The sequence below is a fragment of the Barbus barbus genome (assembly GCF_936440315.1).
Source record: "Barbus barbus genome assembly, chromosome: 6".
Classification (NCBI taxonomy): domain Eukaryota; kingdom Metazoa; phylum Chordata; class Actinopteri; order Cypriniformes; family Cyprinidae; genus Barbus; species Barbus barbus.
In genome coordinates, this window is record NC_136734.1 from 10,311,220 (window position 1) to 10,335,264 (window position 24,045).

Genomic DNA, 24,045 nt, shown 5'->3' on the forward strand with positions numbered 1-24,045 from the left:
AGTCTGAAAAAGAGAAGAGCCATTCACTCACATAGACGGGGGTGAAACCCTCAGCAGAGAAAGACAGAAAAAAAGACGGAGGAAGTAACAGCACATGTCTCACAAGTTCTTGAGAGAGACAGATAGAAAGTGCTAGAGACCAAGGGCGTAGTCTGTACATCGCTTAACATTTTTGGAACCACAACCATACGAGGTAAGAAACAGAAAAAAAACTACAGAAAGGAAGGATGTTTTGTCTGACGGCTGTTGTAAGGTTTAGAAGAGAAGGTGCACGCTCACAGGCCTTCAGGCCTAGACAGCGTACCGTAGAGACCGTCTTTGTTTTGTCATAATGATGTCTTAAGTTTATTTATTATTATTTTAATCAAAACTGTACAATATTCCTGGTGCACCCTGCTACATGTGAATTAAAGGTTTGATTTTTTTGGTACCACTTTAGTGTAGGGACCAATTCTTACTATTAATTAGTTGCTTATTAGCATGCATATCACTAGCATATTTGCTATTTATTAGTACTTATGAAGCACATACTCGGCTGGCATGACCATATTCTACATCTCCAATGCTACCCAATACCTAAACTCAACAACTACTTTACTAAACACGATTTAGGATAAATAAACCTTAAAAACATACCCAGTGTGGGTATATTTAAAGCAAAGCAAAGGCCACCGATCACATTAAATTTACACAATTTAAGTTTGTCTTTTTCTGAATGGTTAATGTTTTTTATTATTAAGTAATTTTGTATAATGTAAAGTTGAATTTTATTTAACATAACGTACATATTATTTTACAGAGAGAATAAATTAATCAAGCAAATTTTAGCGAACAAAAGTGCTGGGAAAGTTTTAAAAAGGCCTTCCTTATGCAAAGTACTTTTATACAAGGCCAAATTTAAATTAGATTTAAATTAAATTCTCTCTCTCTCTCTATGTAATGTAATACATTTTATATATGTCATGTTATTTGTATTTGTCAGCCACCCATCTGAAATTGTGCTGATTAAAGCTAGTTTAAGGAGTTTAAACTAGGATTAAATGCAAAACTATAAAAAAGGGAAATAGCTGACATTATGTTAGCATTCAACTGGTCAAGGTTATATGCGATTTAGAAAATACAGTAATTGGTAATAATAATTTGTATTACTTTTTATATAAGTCATGTTATTTCCATGTTATTTGTCAGCCACCTATCTGTAAATGTTCTGATTAAATCTAGTTAGAAAGCAGCAGTTAGCAGGTTAAACAGATTAAATGCAAAACTATAAAAAGGGAAATAGCTGAGATTGTGGAAGCATGACGTCTCATGGCATCTCTATTCAAATTAGAATGGCAGTGTGGGACCTGTCCGTCTATGTAGAGGAACTGGGACCGGAGGCCCCACCTCTTAAAATCAGTGTCACCTCGGACCTACATATTGGTGGAGTCATCCTCAAAGTTGTGGAAAAGTCACGTGAGTTGATGTCTGATATTTGTGATTTTAAGTGACATTCAGAGTTTTTGCAGTGGCTTTAAGACATTGGTCTCAAACTCAATTGCTGGAGGGCCGCAGCTCCGCATAGTTTAGCTCCAACCAGCTCCAAATCACACCTGCTTGGAAGTTTCTAGTGATCCTGAAGAGCTTGATTAGCTGGATCAGGTGTGTTTGATTAGGGTTGGAGCTAAACTGGGCAGAGCTGTGGCCCTCCAGGAATTGAGTTTGAGACCAATGCTTTAAGGGCATTAGGATTGTTGATTTCATGCATGTCCATAACTCTCTAACACAGACTCTAAGTCTCAGGTCTTTCAAAGCAATTCCCAGATCCATTTTGGTAAGAGTTTTCTAAATTTGTATTATATATATCCCTCTATGGTACAGAGTTTCCATATAGCAACAATTAATTTCAATATTTCACTGAAAGGGCAATAGGAAGAGCACAGAGTTGGCTTTTCCATGTGATGACAATGAGGATGAGTTAGCCTTCAGTGACCATAACAATGAGTGTGTGTGTACATGTGTATGTGTGTGTGTATAGCAGGTTTTGATGGAAATTAAGATTGGATGCATCAGTTTTTAAAAGAAATGTGCATTTCAATTGCAAAGAAAATCATAATTGAATAGAAAAACAACTTTTTTGGCCATTTTCCATTGTGGTACACTGTTACCATATGGCAACGTTTTCCTAAATACCAACCCTAAATATGTATTAGGAACAGTTCCCCCACATTTTACAAAGTTAACTCCAACTGGACTAGCCAGTAAAAAGGGCATAAAATGTGTCATTATAACCCCTGGGGTCGAGGCCTTCACCGGTGCGGGCTGTCTCGTATTTTCTTTATGACGTGAAAAAAACTAAAAATACTCCACGAGTTTTGATCGTACAGATAAGAACAAGGTATCGTTTGAAACTGCAAAGGGTCTACTTTTATTTGAGTATAGTCATAATAACAACAAAACAATATGCTTTTAAAAAAATAGAGAAAATAAACAGGGTGCGTTCTCCGCCGGCTCTGTCTCTGTCACCTCTTCACAGACACGTAAATAAAACAACATGAATCTCTGCGAATACTCGCCTCAAATACATGAGAAATATATGTATAGAAATCTGCTGATTTCTCTCTCTCTCTCTCTCTCTCTCTATATATATATATATATCTGCTGAGAGAAATAACCCAGAATTTAAAAATGTGTGTTTTTGTTTTTCCTTCAGAGCACATAAACAATATACACTATGAAAATGCCAGGTTCAAAAGCTTGGAGTCAGTATATATACAAATTAAAACTTTTATTTAGCACACAAATGATGATAAAGACATTTATCATGTTACAAACGATGCTGTTCTTCTGAACTTTCTATTCATCAAAAAATAAATAAATATTCTTCTCAGCTATTTTCAACATAATAATAATATATATTTTTTTTTGAGCAGCAAATCAGAATATTAGAATGATTTATGAAGGATTGTGTGACTGGAGTAATGACGCTAAAAATTCAGCTTTGATTATTCCTAATACAATGTTCTGTGCTCGCAAGTGAATTTCAAGTTATTTTATGTGATAGCTAAATGTATTCTAAATAGACTACAAACAAAAAATATATAAATGTATTTTGTCCTCATATTCTTTCTTGTAACTCTTACATGACTGAATGGCTCATTATGAAGCTCATTATACAGCTCATTATGAGGGCCTTTGTCTTCTCAGGTGTGAATGTGAAGGTTGACGCCTTAAAAAGTGACTTAGAAAATTTTAATCAATAGATTGTAAGAAAACAAGATGATTTTCACATTATTTTAAAGCAAAAACTCTAGACTACAAGATCCAGTTCTCAAAAGTCTTGTAAACTAATTTTCTGTATGTTTTGTATGGCCTTATTTCAGTGACTTCAAAATGTTAGTTGTTCACTAACCACACATAAACATTGTTTTCTCAAAAACACAATCATGTACATAAATGCTGCAAACATATTATTGTAGCCCACTTTGTGCTGTTTACAGTGTTATTAGACTTTAGCCATTTATATGTTGAACTGAAAAAAGCACAAATGTCAGTGTATGTCAAAACTTCTCCAGGCCCCCAAAACACCCTTAGACCCCAAAGGGTTAAAGTAATAGCTCATCCATCATTTCCTCACCCATCATGAGGAAACCTGTATAAATCCAAACCTGTATAAATGTTTGTCTTCTGTGGAATACCAACGAACGAACGAGTGAACAAACAAATAAATAACATTCTTCAAAATATTTGAAAAAAACACGAGTTTGAAACAACATGAGAATGAGTGAATAATATTATTATTATTATATATATATATTTTTAAATGTTCCCCTATGCCTGTCCTCACCCTAATAATTTTGCACATATTTAAACATCACATTGTTTGTTCCTGTTTGCCCTTATTTGGTTATTTTCCTGTTTTGTTAATCAGCCTGTGTATATTAGTTCCCATTTGTCCCTTGGTTCTCTGTCCTGTCTCATGTCATTTTAAGTGGTTGCGTTCATTGATTTTCCCATGTGGATTCATTCAAGACTTTATTTTGTTTGAGATCTGCCTCCTTCGTACTCTTTTGAGCTACTGGCTCCAGCAACCCGTGACACACATATGGTGCCACATTTGACATTACTAAATGCAATTCTCTAATTTTTAAAGTCATTCTTCAAAACATCTTTATTTGAGTTTCATGGAAGACATAAAATCATATTGGACAGGAACTAGGTAAGAGAAACTGTCAATTTGTTTCTCCTCTTTAGAAATAAAAAAGGATTGGTCCGATCATGCTCTGTGGTGGGAACAGAAGCAACAGTGGTTACTGAAACCATCCTGGACGTTGGATAAATGTGGAATTCATGCGGATGCCCGGCTTTGCCTTACACCCCAGCACAAACCCCTGCGGTTGGTAATGCCCAGTGGCATTGTTCTCCGAATGAGAGTCTGCTTCTCCAGCCCCATGATCCGCACCGTCATGGGGATATGCAAACTCCTGAGTGAGTGATGAGTTCAAATGATCTATAGCTCTTCTAGCTTTTAACTTTCAGATCATCTATACAGAATATGCACACATTTATGTTAATGTATGACCAGTAAGTTCAGGATGGATCAGTGTCTACCAGAATGAAAGCTCTAGCTGTAGCTTTTCCAAACCACATGGACTACATTTGTTTTCTCTTCTTTAGACATTCGCCGCTCAGAAGAACTATCCCTTCTATGGCCAGCAGAAGAGAAGAAGAAAAAGAAAGATAAAGATGTTGGGGAAGAGGTGTATGATATCACATGCGCACCACTTCCGTCAAGTGAGCAATACATATCAAGAAAATATAAATTCCAAATCAATACACATAAATATAAGACCCAATTCAAAGTATGCTTACACACTATTATTTATTTACTTATTTACACACACAGATACACACACACACACACACACACACACACACACACACACACACACACACACACACACTCATGTAAAGGTCAGGTATAGCTGCTCTGATGTTCATTTGTGCAGTTGCAGGCCCAATCCCAAAGCTTGCCAACGGCATGCCTGCTTTCTTTGCTGAAACGCCTGAAACTGAGGCTGTGTACAAAATGCTGGCGGTCAGTCAGCCTCCTCCAGCACCAGAGACCATTGCTAAGCTGTATCGGACAACTAACATAATGGAGAAAGCACATATTAACAGCAGGTAGGGTAATACACTAGGCAACATCTGGTTTTCAGGATGACTAAATTCAATGAAATACTGCTTATTGTGTATGCAAAAAAAGGTACTGCATTGTGCATTCAGAAAATAATCACCGCCTCACTCCTTGTCATTTTTTCAAATTTTTTGTTGCACCCTCATGCTGAAAAGCTTCATTTTGCACTTCATGCCCCAAATAAAATGCATTTTTAAAAAAAACATTCTGTAATGGTTATTTGTTCTGAAATCTCTGCTCAGGTGGCTGGATTCGTCCCGTTCTCTTCTACAACAGGGAGTCAAAGAAAATGATAAACTCTTACTGCGTTTCAAATACTATACTTTTCATGACATCATACCACAGGTAGGTACATCATCTTTTGTATTTTGTACCTTTTTCATTTATGTATTTACTTGTATATATTTTTATTTATTTTATTTAAAATGTTTGTCCTTTCCTATTTTCCCCCCATAAAATTATGAAAAAAACGCGTGAATCTATCTGCCAGGCTGACGTGGTACGCCTGACGCAGTTGTATGAACAGGCAAGGTGGGCCATTCTGCTGGAGGAAATTGAATGCACTGAGGAGGAGATGATGGTCTTCGCTGCCTTGCAGGTATAGGTGATAGAGAACAGATATCATCTTACCATACAAATGAAAAATGATCTATCATTGTGATCACTGAGATTGTGAACAATGTTCTAACATAATTGGAGCTATAGTAAAAAGTGTGTGTTTTTTTTTTAAATGTTTTTATGATCTCTGTGTGTGTGATTACATCAGTACCACATTGGGAAAGTATCTCTGACGGAGCAGTTTGTGGCATCTTGTCCAGCTATGGAAGATCTGGATTCGGCTCTACAGTGTCTGGAGGTGAAAATGGAAGGAGAGAGCAGTGCAAATGACATGCTGGTCAGTTTCATGACATATACACAGCTCTTTAAAAGACAAGTTTAACAAATTCTGTAGAGTCACGCATTTGGTCACACTTTATATTAGGTGGCCTTAACTAGTATGTGCTTACATCAAAAAATAAGTACAATGTACTTCATATTGTATTTCAAAACACTTTTGCTGCTATTGAGCTGGGATATGGGTAAGGTTAGGGACAGGTTTGGTGGTATGGGTAGGTTTAAGGGTGGGTTAAGGTGTAAGTGATGGGTCAACAGTGTAATTATAAATGTAATTACAGAAATTAATTACAGATGTAATTACATATAGGTATTTAAAAAATATATAAGTACAATGTAAAAACATATATGTACACAATAAGTGCATTGTACCAAATGATACATTTAAATGTAAGTACATAGTAGTTAAGGCCACCTAATATAAAGTGGGACCATGCATTTACATATTCACATGATCAAAACAGTAGGACAAGTCTACACCAAACTAATCACGTGCAAACATTTTTTTATGTTCCTTGCTTTTGCTGGATTGTTCCAGTGTACACCTTAATTTTTTCTACTGGCTTCTTTTACAGACCAGCTAAAATAAAATATTTATTTTAGTATTAAATAGATATCAATAGTTACTGAATAATGTTGAATTTTGGGTAGCTCAGTTGGTTTTCTCTCCTATTGCAATCCATAATGCAAGTCTTGCTACCCTAAGTCTTGGGAAAGTCTTTACTATCACAAAGATTTTGAACATTTCTCTGTTATTGCCCAGGAAATGGTAGTATACAACACACACTTCGGTTTCACTTTATTTTGATTGTCCCTTTAACACATTCTGTTGACTATAAGTAACATTTATAGTCTAACACATCTAACTCTCATTAGAGTGTTAGTAGTGTATTAGTAGACTGGTAGGGTTACGGTTAGAATAAGTTGACGTACTTGCAAAGTTACTTACAGTCAGTAGAGTGTCTGTTGGGAGACAATCACAATAAAGAGTTAACAAATATAAAGCAGACAGTCTACTAATACTTTAATGAGAGTTTGATGACATGTAGTTGCAACATTACTTACTGTCAACAGAATGTTCAAAAGTGACCATCAAAATACAGTTACCCACACTTCATGTAACACACAGTGACACTATAGCAAGGCTATTTGCCTGGTGATTGTGTGAGAAATGTAAAAAAATTGGATAGTTCTATGCAGTTCTGCGGGTCCCCACAACCATAGATGTGAACCAATGCTCTAGTACAGGGATAGGCAATGTCGGTCCTGGAGTGCCGATGTCCTGTAGAGTTTAGTTCCAACCTTGAAAAAAAACCCTCACCTGCCTGTAGCCTTAGTGATCCTGAAAACTTTGATTATTACTTTGGATCATGGATCTGATGTTCTGGATGTGCACCTGGAGAGAGGGGAAAAAGATACAAGGTATCGAAGGTACACAAATCATACCAACCGCTGGACAGACACAAGACAAATATGTCCATGAAATTACCCTCAGCTCCTGAGTTGATGAGCAAAGAGCATTGACGACTGCTGTTGTGGAATATCAATGAGACTGGCAAGAGGGTACAAAGGACTGGTAAATAAGACAGAAGTTCTGCTTACCAGAAATCACCTGGTTATTCACTTACAAGAGCTTTTACTAGACAGAAAGACACAGACCATTGGAAGGATGGCACTGGTTCTCTTCCATAGTAAGACGCAACCTTCTCACCTGCATGGGCTCAGGGCTTAGATGCCACCTTCCACTACTCAGGAGCAGAAGTGAAATTAGAAGAATCAAACCATAACCTGATGGAAGAACCCTGGATTCTGAAATGCAAAACTATGAGATTACCCAGGTGGATGGCAAGGTTGATTAGATCATCACAGGCCTCCTGATCTCAATGTCTTGATGTCCCTATAGAAACTTAGCAAAGCATACCGAAAATGATTGAAGGGAATGGTAAAAGCATGCCCCTGTTTCACAAAATAAAGCAGTCTAGCCTTTTTAGTCAGTCCATATACACATGAAGTTATTTTACACATCTCTCTCAGCATTGCTTTCACCTGCTGAGTTGGGGTTTGCATTTTTGTGCAATCAGGGCATTATCCTGCCTTCACGTGCTATCGGAATCGAGTTTCCTAATCGGAAATTAGGCGTGAACGCCTCTCAAGTATTTACTACTGGGAAACTCAGAGATAATTTTGATACAAGAGTTTCCGAGTTGGGCGGGCTATAAACTTTAAACATGGTGGAGGGGAGATTGCTGCTGAAATTTTATTCTTTATTAGTTTTTTTTCCAAAACAACATCACTTTGTTCTGTCGCTAAAGTAGTGTATTGCTATATATGAACAATTGGTAACACTTTATATTATGGTTACACTTATTAGTTGCTTATTAGCATGCATATTACTAGAATATTAGCCATGTATTAGTGCTAATTAAGCACATATTAATGCCTTATTCTACATCCCTAATCCTACCCAATACCTAAACTTGACAACTACCTTACTAACTATTAATAAGCAGCAAATTAAGAATTTATTGAGGGAAAAGTCGTAGTTAATAGTTAACAAGTGTTACCTATTCCAAAGTGTTCCCGAACAATCATTTGAAGCATATTGTATGTTTTATAAATGGTGAAATAAGCATGTATTTGACCAAACTTACAGAATCGTCAACAAGGTGACTATTTAGCACGATGAATATTTACATGATTGTCAACCAATAGGATGCTACATTTTATTCTTTATTCCGACAACAAAACACTTGAATGGGACAAGCTTGTAATCACTTACAAGTGGGAAATAGGAAATTTCCGATAGCATGTGAAAGCAGCATTAATCCATGCAGCAATACTGAATCACACAATCTAGTGTACATACAGTGTCAAACAAATCTAAAAGTGCAGTTTTTGATTTCTTATATTCATGTGAATTTATTGCTCAAACCTCAGCTCTTTGGAAGCACGAGGTCAGAGTTTTTGTCATGAAGGATTTGTACTCCTTTTGATGAATGGTTTGCAGTTGTACTTTCATGTATGTGATATTTTTTGCTTTAAAAACTACAAATCTTATGCTTGAACATGACAGTTCTCACCAGCTTCCCAGTCACAACCCATCCATTAAGGAAAGAGATCGCACATACCACCTTGGACCCCACCATGATGTCTGTGGCTGAAAGAACACCACTTCACATTAAATCATAAAGAACTGACCAGCAGGCTCCCAACAATAAACAGCTGTTGATCCAAGGCTTGTGGGAAGGACAAACAGTGGTGGCAGTTGGGATCCCAAAATTCTGCTTGATCTAGATTCAGCAAAGCTGGCCCAAGAGCTTGTTGACCCGAGAAACCAGAGCATCAGAAATCTCCTCCTCAGTCATGATGACCCAGCATAACTCTATGGAATTCCATCACTGAGTAGGCAGGAGATATCTCACCTGGGTTTATACTGGCCAAAGTGTAAAGTCAGCCTTTATGAGATATGACCCAGAAGCAGAAAGATACTGAACAGAAACTTTATTGAGAGTTATTCAGAAGCAAAACACTCAGCAGGCCACGTGTCCAGAGTCGAGCTCCAGCTGGTTGGGCAGTGGGATGAGTCGAGACGGGCCAAAGTCAGAGCTGGGAGGACAGTCTAATCAAACAAAGTAACCAAGTGAGAGTCAGAATCCGAGTTATTTGGGAGAGATGTATTCTGAGAAACAGTCCACTAGTGCAGCCAAATCCAAGGGTTGATCAGAGGATCACAAAGGGGAAGGCAGACAGGAGACTTAAGTCTTGCGTAACTAGAGCTTTGGACTGACAGCAGAAGGTCTGGATTCAATCGCAAATTAATGTGATCTATATAACCGTATAGCAGACTGTTTACGTAAAATGCCTATAAAGATCAGTTTTCACTCTATGTCCCCATTAATATCTTAATGGTATGATATTTAATGATGCAAAATGATTATTTAATGCAATATATTGATGCATTAATTGAGAGATGTACAAACAAAAATATCATATTTGATCAATTTTATATATCTAAAAATGATGCATGGATAAACAAGTAAACCTAAATTGCTTCAGTCCAGTATGTGTTCATCTTGAAATATTAATTTCAGTTAATTAATATTTAATTGAAAAAATCAATTAAAATATTCAATTATATTAGTGTAACAATATAAAATGTAACATGTTTAGTTTATAAAAATCAGTAGAGATTTTTATAAGATTTCACAGCAAAAACATATGTCAGGGTGTCTTTATTAATAACCAAAGGTAATTAGTTTTTTTTTTAAATAACCACGCCCTTAAGGTGGACATTTTTACAGTTATACTAAAAGTATGGAGCGAATTTTGTGCCAATATTCATCAAACAAATCCAGTGTTTTGCAAATAAACACAATCTGCTTTTCAAAGAAAAACTCGACTTTCAAGCAAACAAAGTGATTTGCAAATACAAAACTCTTTGAGAGAAAATGCAGAGGTATTGACAAATATATGTATTGTGTGTTACAACTGAAAGACTCAATTTGCCTTTTTATGAGGAAACTTGGCTTGATTTTCTCACAAATGCGTGCAGGCTGATTTTCTCACAAATGCGTACAGGCTGATTTTCTCACACGTGCAATTGAGCAACTTTCTTTTCCAAAAACAGCAGATGGCGCTGTCGGTCAATTTACGCTAGTCTCCTGAGACCCAAAACACCTCTTTACCTTTTCAGACCAATATGAGTGGGGAACAGGTGAGTTTCTGTCTTACTGTCTCTATAATTAACCATTTAGATGTTTTCACAAAGCGACCCTACTACAATGTCAGTCAAATTCACAACAAGTGCTGTAAAGTTGTTAACATGATTGATTAGTTCAAAAATCAGGAGTGACATGGCTAAGCATTTAACTAGGCAGTCTTTCCCTATAAAAACTGATCCATTATCTGTACCTGTTATCCTCTGTTAACAGCTCATAAAAAGGCAAATGAGTCTCACAGTTGTAACACACAATACATATATTTGTCCATACGTCTGCATTTTCTCTCAAATAGAGTTTTGTATTTGCAAATCACTTTGCGTTTGTTTGAAAGTCGAGTTTTTCTATGCAAAGCAGATTGTGTTTATTTGCAAAACACTGGATTTGATGAATATTGGCACAAAATTTGCTCCATGTAAAAGGCCTTCTACTTACTAAAAAGTATGACCTATCAACCAGATGGCAGAAGGCACATAGCACACTGTCTACAACAGGTTTTGTTCAGCAAAGTTTTGATCATGTTGATAATTGTAACAAAAATTTAGAGGCCTTAGAAGTATCATCATTTTGCTTATCAAATATGATACAGTAGCATTTATAGAGCTTCATATACTACTGTAGGTGTTTCAAAACAGCCCAAAATCACTGTTTTGATGAGCTGTGAACGGTTTGCATATCTAACATCTCAAGTGTTCACACAGCAAACAATGACAGCGCCAGAACTACATGACTACTTGAAAATATTCAGGTAAGACACAAATCCCAGCTCCCCTTCCACATAAATACCACAATGTTCATATTATTAAATCTTTAACAAAATTAAATGACTCTTAATTCTTACTAAAGTTAATTAGTAATTAGTAATGACAGCAATTGATAAATACCACAATATAGTAATCCAGTCTGTAAAGCTGCTTTGAAACAATGTGTATTGTGAAAAGTGCTATACAAATACAGTGGTGGCCAAAATTATTAGAACACTAGTACTTCCACTGTATTTTGCTGTAGTGTGTCAGTAGGAAATGTCAGTTCACATTTCCAAACATTCATTTTGCCATTAATTGTAGTAATCCAGTGAGATTTTTGTTTGCACAAAGAGTCTGAAAACAGATCTGATCATCGCCCAGTCTGTCTGGGATGACATGAAGAAATAGAACAAACTGAGACAGACTAAATCCAGAAGAACTGAGGCAGTTAATTGATAAAGAAAATTTATGACATTATTTTTGACAGCATCCTCATTTTACAGCATTTTTACACAAGTGCCTAAAACTTTTAACAGTATGCTCACTGAATATAAACCTAACAGACCACTCAGATCATTAGGATCGAGTCAGTTAGACACACCAAGGGTTCACACATAACAAGGGCAGTCCGCTTTTAGCTATTATGCCGCCCGCAGTTGGACCCAGCTTCCAGAAGAGATCAGATGTGCTAAAACATTAGCCACATTTAAATCCAGACTCAAAACTCATCTGTTTAGCTGTGCATTTGTTGAATGAGCACTGTCCGAACTGACTGCACTGTATTTTATGTAATAATTTTCTATCCTTAACTGTTTTAAATTCATTTTCAATAAATTTTAAAAGTTTAAACAGAAGGTTAAAGTAAGTGCTGTGATGGTAAAGAGAATGTGGGCAAAGAAAGAAAGTGTGTTGGTGAATCAGTTGAAAGTAGGACCTCTGAGTTCTATTTGTTTGGTTTATGATGGTCAGAGTAAGTAGGGGGTGAAGTAGTGAAATAGTTAGGTGTTTTGGAAGGTTCTTTCACTTAGTGCGGAAGAGTTGTAATGTTTGTTTTAAATTCCTTGTTTTTATTGCTGTGATTATTGTTTTTAATGACTATTTCACTTCCTTTTATGTAAAGTACTTTGAATTACCACTGTGAATGAGCTGTGCTATATAAATAAACTTGCCTTGCCTTGCCTTACTGTAGCTTTGCAGGTAGGTTTCTTGAAGAATCTTGGAGATGTTGCCATAGTTCTCCTGGATTTAGTCTGTCTATTTTAAGGTGTCCTTGTTACACGTTATATGTACTTACTATTATAATTATGCATAATTACATGCAAGTAACCCTAATCCTAACACCTAACCATATATTAAGTACATGTAGTTAATTAATATTACTCAGTACTTAAATGTATAATTACACTGTAACAAGGACATCTTAAAATAAAGTGTAACCTGTCTCAGTTTGTTCTGTTTCTTCAGACTGGATGATGATGAGATCAGATCTCTGTGTGGAGTACTGGCTGTTGTCAGACGACTTGTGCAATCAAAAATCTCACTGTATTATTGAAATCAATGGCAAAATAACGGATATTTCCTACTGACACACTACAGCAAAATATAGAAATAACTGACAGCTGGTGAAAATACTAGAGTTCTAATAATTTTGGCCACCACTGTAAAACTGACTTTTATGACTAATATGCTTGTGGTTTCACCTTTTTTTCAGACCGAAGAGACTGACTCTGAAAGGATATAAACAATACTGGTTTACATTTAAGGACACGACCATCTCCTACTATAAGAGTAAAGAGGAGAGTTCTAAAGAGCCAATTCAACAAATGAACCTTAAAGGTGATCACACACTCATGGATGTTAAAATGTGTACATACACATCACACAGGTGCACAACAGCTTTTTCATCAACACAGGTTGCGAGGTGGCCCCTGATGTGAGTGTTGCTGGGCAGAAGTTTTGTATCAGGTTGCTGATACCCGGGCCAGAGGGCATGAATGAGGTGTACTTGCGCTGTGAGCATGTAAGTCTATAATTATATGTGTAGAACAGCTTAACTGACATCAGTATATGCAGTGGCCAATTTAGACCTAATGAGCCAATAACATGGCAGTAACGCATCACATAAAAGCTTTCAGACATTATAATCTAAGGGGTGTTTACACGACACCATTTTAACCTAAAAAAAAAAAAAAGAAAAACATTTTATCTGTTCATTTACATGACAATGGCATTTTGGGGGCATGAAACTGCAATTTTTTGAAAACAATACTGTTATTGTCTCCATTGTAAACTACGAAAACACAAATTTGTGGAAACGGTGACATTATACCCGATCGTCTTTCATGTTCATTCTATTGAAAGCGTATGTGTGTAGGCATGTAGTGTTTCTTTATAATGTGACATCGCCAACTACTGGCCTGACATGCATAACACAACATTTTAGTAGTTTTCACAGATCCATATGAACGGCGGTCATTTTGACAACATTGTTGTCTGTACATGAACGTTTAAAAAAAATGAAAAAGAATAAGAAAGAAACAAGTTTTTACTACAATCATCATTGTGTAAACATCCCTCAGTGACAATTTTTTTTTTTTTTAATTATAAGTTTTCTGAAATGCTGTTTAAATATGTAAATTATGTGTTATCTAAATAAATATCCATGAATTTTCATACATTTCAAGTAAAGAAGTGGATACGCCCAGGTTCAACATCTATGTTTTATTTTGTTAACATATTAGAAGTAGAGGTTTTTAGACATCTGTTTTTATCACTTCATGTATCAGAAAATACATCAAAAATATTATGTAAAACAATCTTGGTATTTTTAGTGTACTTAAGCTTTTGGGAAAGCCTTAGTAGATTCTAACGGCAACTGGTGCCAATGGCTTTGTTAGATTCGATACATAAAACTGTTAGATCTTTCCAATATGCCAGGAATATTGGATGTAGTCTCTTTATCAGAGACATTTCTCAGCTGGAGATATGAGCATTTCATTTAGCACACCATGGGAAATATGAGCTTTCAGTTCTGGAAATTCTAAATAGCATAATACATTCAAAGAAATCTAATATAAGAAATCTGATTGGCTGATGGCACCACAGAAAATGTCCTTAGCACCCTTGTAGAACCAGGTCTACAGTGAGTAATACAGGTTCACCAAAAATGGACAGAAGTACATTGTGTCTATGTTGCATAAAACTACAGAAAAACTCTGACTCTGTCTTATTTTAGGAACAGCAGTACAGCCGATGGATGGCAGCATGTCGTTTGGCTTCGAAGGGCAAGACTTTAGCTGACAGCTCATTCTCTAGTGAGGTGCAGAGTATCCAGTCATTCTTGGCCATGCAGAAAACCACACCTAGTAATAACACAGCTCAGACAGATGAAAGTATCAATACACACAGCCTTGTCTCTCCACGCTACCAGAAGAAGTACAAACCCAAGCAGGTACCACATTTAGAATACATGTTTGAACTGGTTAATTACTGCATTATACAACACTAATCCACTAACTATAAGTTACTTTGCAACTATATACAAACTAGCAGTCATTGGCGTATTAGTGGACTGTCTGCTTAATATCTGCTAACACTTTATTTTAATAGTCCCCCGACAGACATTCTACCAACTATCAGTAGCTTTGCAAGTATATGTCAATACTAACCCTAACCCTAACCCTAAATTAACAGTCTACCAGTAACACTTTAGATTAGGGAACAGATATTCACAATTAACTAAGAGTTTTCCCCTCAACTCCTAATTTGCTGCTTATTAATAGTAAGTAAGGTAGTTGTTAAGTTTAGGTGTTGGTAGGGTTAAGGGATCTAGAATATGGTCATGCAGAATAAAGCATTAATATGTGCCTAATAAGTACTAATACATTTACATTTTACATTTATTCATTTAGTTGACACTTTTATCCAAAGCGACTTACAATTGCTATATATGTCAGAGGTCGCACGCCTCTCGAGCAACTAGGGGTTAAGTGTCTTGCTCAGGGACACATTGGTGTCTCACAGTGGATTCGAACCCGGGTCTCTCACACCAAAGGCATGTGTCTTATCCACTGCGCCATCACCACCCCAGCCAGTAATAAACAGCCAGTATGCTAGTAATATGCATAATAAGCCGCTATTAATAGTAAGATTTGGACCTTAAAATAAAGTGTTACCAGTCTACTAATACCTACTCTAATTAGAGTTAGTAGACATGCAGTTGTTGCAAAGTTACTTATAATTAGTAAAATCTCTAAAGTGGACTATTGAAATAAAATTTTACCATTATATAAAATGTAATCTTCAGTGTTTTTTGTTTCTCTTGAACTTAAGTTTGGTGTCTCTTTCCCTCTAATTGTTCAGCTCACGCCGAGGATCCTGGAGGCCTATCAGAATGTAGCTCAGCTCTCATTAACAGATGCCATTCAGAAGTTCCTTCAGATCTGGCAGGCTCTGCCTGACTTTGGCCTCTCTTACATTGTAGTCAGGTGAGTTCAGTAAAAATTCTCTGTAGGCAGAGCCCTGTAGGGGTATCATGCACCTATTTTTAAAGCTTTAAAGCTTTATCTGTTGATTCTAAAGCTTATTTATACCTCATATTATATGTATACATTTATATTAATTTAAAATAAAACCTTAATAATAATTAGTAAACTAAAATGGCTTGTGTAAAGGATAATAATTATATAAATTCTATAATAATTATAATATTAATAAATAATCATCACTAAAAGCCAGATTTTTATCTTTTAAAATGTTTTACTATGTAGTGACTTTTAATTTGGAACAAGGGAAACTGGGGGGTGGCTTTGTGTCACTTTGCTCGAAGCTGTTTGGTCAAATGTCGGTTTGAGATCTCTAAACCAGAATATATCCTGCCCAGGAGCAGTTTAGCTGTGGAGCATAAGTTACTATGGCAACGAACACCGCTAAAATCCAAACCACTTGTGCCTAAAACCCATAGTTGGTGCAAACTAAATTGAAATTTACCTAGCTAGCCAGCCAAACCAGCTTCATAGTATAGGCCCCGGTTCTGGCCGAAGCAAGAACATACGTCATTAATGAATTTACTTTAAATACTGCAAAGATTCAGTCTTCCACATATTTTGTAGTTTATAGGAATAAATTAATTTAAGCCATAAAAACTAGATACTGCAAAGTTAAACTGTGCGTTATCTCTGCATTTCATGTTGCATTTGGTGAATTAGAGGCTGTTCTAACAGATTCCCCAGTGGGCACTGAGTTCAGCTGATCTGCAAAAGTCATTTTCATAAAAGTATGACATTTAAACATTTATTACAGATCTCATTAAATGCTAAAACTGGTTGTTTCTGTTGATTTTGGATGTATCCCCCCAACCTCCCGCACACAAAATTCCTTGTTTCTTCACAAATCGCATCCATGGGTAGGGTGGCCCTTATTTTTGGACTTTTGAAATTTTTGCTCTCACCCACCTAATCAACTCTCCTTCATGAGAAATGGAAACAAACTAAATTTTGCTGAGATTGGACAACGTTTGGGGTGTGCTCAACAAAGTTAACAGCATGTAATTAATAACTATACAAAACCAATAGCAAACTGTGAATTAGGTTAAAAATGAGAACACAGAACAGTGTTTTTAGTCTTACAATGTTAAATTACATTGGCGGCGATAGCCTTTTGGTCAGCGCACTGATATGTAGTGCTGTTGCACTTCAGGCATCCCGAGTTCAAGTCCCAGCTCACCGACCTTTCCCGATCCCGCCCCCTCTCTGTACCACTTTGCTTCATGTCCACTTACTGTCCTATTGAAATAAAAGCATAAAATGCCAAAAATAAAATAATAAAAAAATATATTGATATATTGTGATCTGCTCTGGATCGTGATGTCAATCCAATGTGCTTTAGCAGCAGAAATTAGAAACAGATTTCAGTGCTCTCTGACAATCTACATAATGAACTGCATTTGTTCTTCAGTCTTTGAAAGAAGTCCGTTGTACTCTTGGATACACCGCTTTCTTGCATTTGCATTGTTACAGGATCTTCATTTAGGAAGAATAACAAAGACGTTGCTAGTGTTCTGCCATTGCCATGACATGTTGCGAAGTATAGTAACCCATGCTCAGAATTTCTGCTCTGCATTTAACCCATCCAAGTGCACACATATAGCAGTGAATAGTGAACACAGCTCACACACACTGTGAACATACACCTGGAGTAGTGGGCAGCCGTTTGCTCCAGCACCAACTGGAGCAATGAGGTTAGATGCCTTGATCCTCAGTCATGGTTACTGAAAGTGAAAGAGAGTGCTGTACATTCACTTCCCCCACCTTAGGAAGCAAAGTAATTTGACATTATTCAAAGCAAGGACAAAATATTATGCTAGTTCTACCATTCCTTTTGGTATTAGATTGCAAGTACATGCCAATTTATTATACATGCCCTAATCTACTAATAAACAGTCTACCAGTAACACTTAAGATTAGGGAACACATATACATGATTAACTAAGAGTTTTCCCCTCAACAAACTCCTAATTTCGAACCTTAAAATAAAGTGTTTCCAGTCTACTAATACCTACTCTAATTGGAGTTAGTAGACATGCAGTTACTTATAATAAGAAGAAGGTCTAAAGTGGACTATCAAAATAAAGTGTAACTATTATGGAACATATAATCTTCAGTGCTTTTCAGTGTTCCTCTTGAACTTAAGTTTGGTCTCTCTTTCTGTCTAATTGTTCAGCTTCATTATTATTCAAAGCAAGGACAAAACGTTGTGCTAGCTCTACCATTCCATGTATGCTTAGGGTCCTTTTTACAGTTGCTATTTCAAAACTTTTCTTCAGAAAGTTATATATATACAAGGGGAGAAACAAGGAACTATATAAGCAAAGACAATAACATGGGTATCCATGACAAGAAATGATCAGCGGGAGAAACCAAGGCAACAAAGGAAACAGAAACAAATAAAACAAATTACACCTCAAATGATGCACTATACACTATGCACTTATACACTGTGTACTTTTTATACATATATACTCAACTGTGTATTGCATACATTTTTAAATGTTATTTTGTCATGCATCTTCAAGTGTGATAGCCTCCTTGTGACAGTTGAGTGTATGAAGTGTCCAACATTCCATACTTAAGTACATTATCCTGGTATTTAAAGTGCAATTTTTCTTTTGGAATTTTCAGTGTGACATAATTTAACCAAAATAATATCACATTATAAGTTAAAAAACGTTAAAATAAAAAAACATTATTTTTGTCCACCTAAGGTTTAAGGGTTGCCGTAAGGACGAGGTTCTCGGCATTGCCAATAATCGTTTAATCCGCATTGACCTTAGTGTTGGAGATGTTGTGAAAACCTGGAGATACAACACCATGAGGCAGTGGAATGTCAACTGGGACATCAAACAGGTAATCCGGCTTTATATATTTCTATACCAATGAGATTTGTCAATTTTTCCAAGCTCTCACATTAATATAAATATCACAGTATAAAATAATAAATTCCTGCCATATCTCTACCAGGTTGCCATTGAGTTTGATGGCAATGTGAACATCGCCTTCAGCTGTGTGACAGCTGATTGTAAGATTGTCCACGAGTACATCGGTGGCTACATCTTCATGTCCACTCGAAGTCGGGAGCAGAGTGACATCCTGAATGAAGAGATGTTTCACAAACTGACAGGTGGCCATGAAGCTCTATGAGGGGAAAAAAGTCTGTGTACCTATGGACTGAAGAAGATCTGACAAAAAATAAAATAAATACACATACAGATATGGCCATTCATAAATATTTCTCTTAAAAAAACACTATTGTGTCTTAACACGTTTGTGCGACCTGAGGTGTTTCATTTTGTGATGTTTCTCTGTCTTTGTTTTAATTGGCTTTGAGCATTTTATTGTAGGTTATTTTCAGTTTTACTGTTAACACCATATATTGTAGTTATTAAATTTCACTGTAAAACCTTGACAACCTTTTGCTTTAATTCTTATGCATCTGATTGTTATTCTCGGCTCTTTATTGTTCTTAAATTCAGAGTTCAAACATTTGGGTTGCTGTATTAATATATGTATGTGTTAAATTCAGCGTTGCCAATCGACGTTACAATGTTTGATTTGCAGCTCAAGTGTTAAAAAGGGTACATTGTGGTGACATAATTTCGAGCAGGAAACCACAGTGCAAGTTTCACAAGTATTGTGTATAGCAGAGCATGTAAAGGAGCATCCTGTGCACTAAAATGAATTCTGCATTCTGCAAAATTTTAGTGCACAGGAAGCTCTTTTACTCTTAAATTGCAATTATAAATGGCAAAAACTCTATATACGCACATCTACTCGTTGTTTTGTAGATGTGAGACGAAATCATATTTTATTTCTTTACAATTCCAATACATTTCCTAAAAACATGAAATATACTTTTATTTTCCTGTCTCCTGTTAATAACAGCATACCATTACATACACAGTATACAGGGGTAAGAAAAAGTTTGTGAACCCCTTGGAATTAACTAGCTTTCTCTGGTAATTTGCCATACAATGTGATCTGATCCTCATCTAAGTCACAACAATAGAGAAACACCATGTGCTTAAGCTGATAACACACACAAATTCTAATTTCTTGTGTCTTTATGGAACACACCCATTAAACATTCACAGTGCTGGAGGAAAATGAAAGTGAACCCTTGTTAATAGCTGGTCAAATCTCCTTTGGCAGCAATGACTTCAAGCAAACGCTTTTGGCTGCTCTGCACAATTGGACCTTCTAGTCAAAACAAAGTCATCAGAATCAGAATCAGAATCAGAATGAGCTTTATTGGCCAAGTATGTTTACACATACAAGGAATTTGTTGTAGTGACAGAAGCTCCACAGTGCAACAGAAAGACAGCAACAGGACAGGACACAGGTAATAAAAACAAAATAACAAGAAATAGCCAATAACCAAAATGTACAAAGCAGCAAAAAAAAAAAAAAACAATATATAATATAGACAACTATGTATGTACAGGTCAAGTATGTGCAAATTAGAAATGAGAAAAATAAAAATAAAATAAGTGAGTGTGGTGAATGGATAATGTATTAGTTGTGTGTTCCACGTTTATTATTGAGTGTTCATGAGATGTATTGACTGAGGGAAGAAACTGTTCCTGTGTCTGGTCGTTCTGGTGCTCAGAGCTCTGTAGCGTCGACCAGATGGTAACAGTTCAAAGAGGGAGTGTGCTGGATGTGAGGGGTCCAGAGTGATTTTGCCAGTCCTTTTGCTCACTCTGGATAAGTACAGTTCTTGGAGAGTGGGGAGGGTTGTACCAATGATTACAAGTCATGAGGTGTTATTCATATTTGCTATATATGAAGTGTATGGTTTTGACACCTATATTTACGAATATATAGTATATGTGTGAAATGAGGTGTTACAATTTTCAATAGTTTAAATTAATAATAGGCATGCTTGCTATCTAAGAAATGGGGAAGTTGTTATTTTGTATTTGAACTGTTAACCCTGCCATGAGCAGTATCTGGGTGAAGGGTCACGGTCTCTGCCAGCTCGAGGAACTGAAACCAACCCAGACAGCGGGGGGAGATAGACGATACGTACAAGAATAACGCAGGTGGATGGAAGACTATAAAGGGCTGAAGACAGAGATGGACGTCGCCGGCAAATTGCGTGGTGAAGACTTCTCGTTTGTTATTCACTTATGAGTTGCTGTATTTTTTTAATAAAACGAAACCATTGTACTGGTGATTTGTTAAACTTTTAAATCAGTCTCTGAGTAATTAATTCTTAAATAACTAGTTATCAGAACCTAAATAAATCCTTACTTCGAGTTTCAAGTGGTCAGAACTTGACTGAATTAGCACGGACACAGGGAAGAGAGCTAGAGTAGTTGAAGCTACACCTAATATCCATTCAACGGAGAGGTGAGTATAGAACGGTCTATTATGAGCCTATTATGAGAAATATGGATATGATTAGTGGGTTTTAATTCCCTGTACCAGTATATGAACAGTACAGAATATATTAAATACAGAAAGCAAGCAAAGAGCGCCCCCTTTAATATAATCACTACAGCTGTCAATCAGTGGCAGCGCGATTGGCTACATTGCTCAGCATGTACTGGACCGTGTCGAAATAGTCTTGGTTATTGGACCCGCAATCTGCCCGTGCTTGTCACCATCTGGCCCGCACCTGCACCACACCCTACACATAAATATTATTCCACCTGTTACATCAAATATTAGCAGTTCACCTGCGTGTACCCGCCCGCATGCAGGACTCTGGCTTCCCCCTTGTGGACAACATAATAGACAACTCTGGCCCCAGAGAGTGATTGTAAATTAAGTTTACATGAAAAATGTTTGAAATTTGCATCTTCTGAGATTTCATTGTAATCCTTCTCATAAAGTCACAAAATTAACCATTAACTGTACACCTGATTGCGTTTCCGTCTGTGTGTGATGTTAGAGCGTTTTTGAGAGAGAACAAGAATGTATTGGAAATACACTTACCTGAGCTGATTTTTTTACATATATATATCTCTGAAATATATGATAGTTTATGCTGGCAATGATCCAGAAGACGAACATTGAACCCCTCCACAAAGAGGGTAAGTCACAGAGAGTCATTACTGAAAGGTGTGGCTGTTTACAGAGTGCTGTATCAAAGCATTTTAAATGCAAAGTTGACTGGAAGGAAGAATTTGGGTAGGAAAAGATGCACAAGCAACAGGGATGTCTGCAAGCTTGAGAATACTGTCAAGCAAAGCTGATTCAAACACTTGTGAGAGCTTCACAAGGAGTGGATTGAAACTGGAGTCAGTGCATCAAGAGTCACCATGCTCAGACGTCTTCAGGAAAAGGGCTACCAAGCCACTTTTGAACCAAAGACAACGTCAGAAGCGTCTTACCTGGGCTGTGGAGAAAAAGAACTGGACTGTTGCTCAGTGGTCCAAAGTCCTCTTTTCAGATGAAAGTAAATTTTGCATTTCATTTGGAAATCAAGGTCCCAGAGTCTGGAGGAAGAGTGGAGAGGCACAGAATCCATGTTGCTTGAAGTCCAGTGTGAAGTTTCCACAGTCAGTGATGATTTGGGCTGCCATGTCATCTGCTGGTGTTGGTCCACTGTGTTGGTCGTGTTGGTCCACTTCTGAAGTCCACAGTCAACGCAGCCATCTACCTGGAAATTTTAGAGCACTTCATGCTTCCTCCTACTGACAAGCTTTATGGAGATGCTGATTTTATTCACCTGCCCACACTGCCAAAGGTACTAAAAGCTGGTTCAATGACCATGGTGTTACTGTGCTTGATTGGCCAGCAAACTCGCCTGACCTGAACCACATAGAGAATCTATGGGGTATTGTCAAGAGGAAGATGAGAGACACCAGACCCGACAATGCAGATGACCTGAAGGCCGCTATCAAAGCAACCTTGGCTTCCATACCACCTCAGCAGTGCCACAAACTGATCACCTCCATGCCACGCCGCATTGAGGCAGTAATTAAAGCAAAAGGAGCCCCTACCAAGTATTGAGTACATATACAGTAAATGAACATACTTTCCAGAAGGCCAAGAATTTGCTAAAAATGATTTTTTTTATTGGTCTTGTGAAGTATTCTAATTTGTTGAGATAGTGAATTGGTGGGTTTTTGTTAAATGTGAGCCTAAATCTTCACAATTAAAAGAACCAAAGACTTAAACTACTTCAGTCTGTGTGCACTGAATTTATTTAATACAATTTGAGTTGAATTACTGAAATAAATGACCTTTTCCATGACATTCTAATTTACTGAGATGCACCTGTAGTAGTTTTGTTACTATAGGCTATTCATTGCAAACAGCGCAGCCGTTCACCGTGGCATCGTGCACATGCTTTGTTTTGGCTTGTTTATAGCTTAACCTATATTAGCCTATATACCACAATCAGACTAGGCTTCTTTATTTTCCTCTCAAAAACATAATTTATTTTTTGCGTGTTAAAAAAAATAAATAAAATAAAATTGTGCGCTCTGACGCGACCCTGATAAAGGCATTTACATTTTGGCAGCCTAAAAACAGACGTCATTCACATGAATCACAGTAAATAATTAATTAACGAAATGTATATTGTCCTAACTGCGTGAGCTTGACTTGTTATCATTTTTTACCAAAAAAATATGTAAAAAAAATGTTTTATTTTTTATTTTTTATCTGTGCTTCTCATCCATTCTGTGCTGTCTATGGGTAGAGCAGCTTCAACATACAGATTTAACTACGCGCACAGCTAAATAAAACAGGCTGGGTGCTGATTAACATTTCTGAAATAAATATTTCTGTGAAACACCTTAGGTTACACAGAGGAAAGCCCGATCTAGGACCTGCCCCGTACAGCAGAAGAGGACTATTATTTTGCTGAACGAACTGAGGATGACATCACAGGCTCAGATTTGGTTGGCCAATCGGCGGAAAGGGGCGTGCAGTTTCCTGAAGTTGTGGATGAATCTTTTTCTAAGAAATTTAACCCTTTTCTATCTGAAACTGCAAGCTAT

The 24,045-nt window shown here is 36.8% G+C and overlaps 1 protein-coding gene across 1 annotated transcript; it reads left to right on the forward strand.

Moving 5' to 3' along the window:
* LOC306870696 (fermitin family homolog 3-like) lies at window positions 1-19,925 on the forward strand. Its single transcript, XM_079418119.1, has 15 exons — window positions 1-193; window positions 1,331-1,455; window positions 4,234-4,467; window positions 4,657-4,773; window positions 4,989-5,163; window positions 5,419-5,521; window positions 5,667-5,774; window positions 5,943-6,071; window positions 11,490-11,536; window positions 13,246-13,370; window positions 13,448-13,554; window positions 14,770-14,985; window positions 15,897-16,021; window positions 18,796-18,937; window positions 19,052-19,925. The coding sequence occupies exons 2-15, from the start codon at window positions 1,332-1,334 to the stop codon at window positions 19,229-19,231; spliced, it is 1,932 nt and encodes a 643-aa protein (XP_079274245.1). The 5' UTR covers window positions 1-193; window position 1,331; the 3' UTR covers window positions 19,232-19,925.
* Window positions 19,926-24,045: the final 4,120 nt, after the last annotated feature.

Excerpts from the sequence above, each read along its gene's own strand:
- LOC306870696 (XM_079418119.1), top strand. The coding sequence starts at position 1,332 with ATGGCAGTGTGGGACCTGTCCGTCTATGTAGAGGAACTGGGACCGGAG. Across the intron at positions 13,371-13,447 it reads TCAACAAATGAACCTTAAAG|GTTGCGAGGTGGCCCCTGAT; the intron begins GTGATCACACAC and ends TCATCAACACAG. Across the intron at positions 18,938-19,051 it reads TCAACTGGGACATCAAACAG|GTTGCCATTGAGTTTGATGG; the intron begins GTAATCCGGCTT and ends TATCTCTACCAG.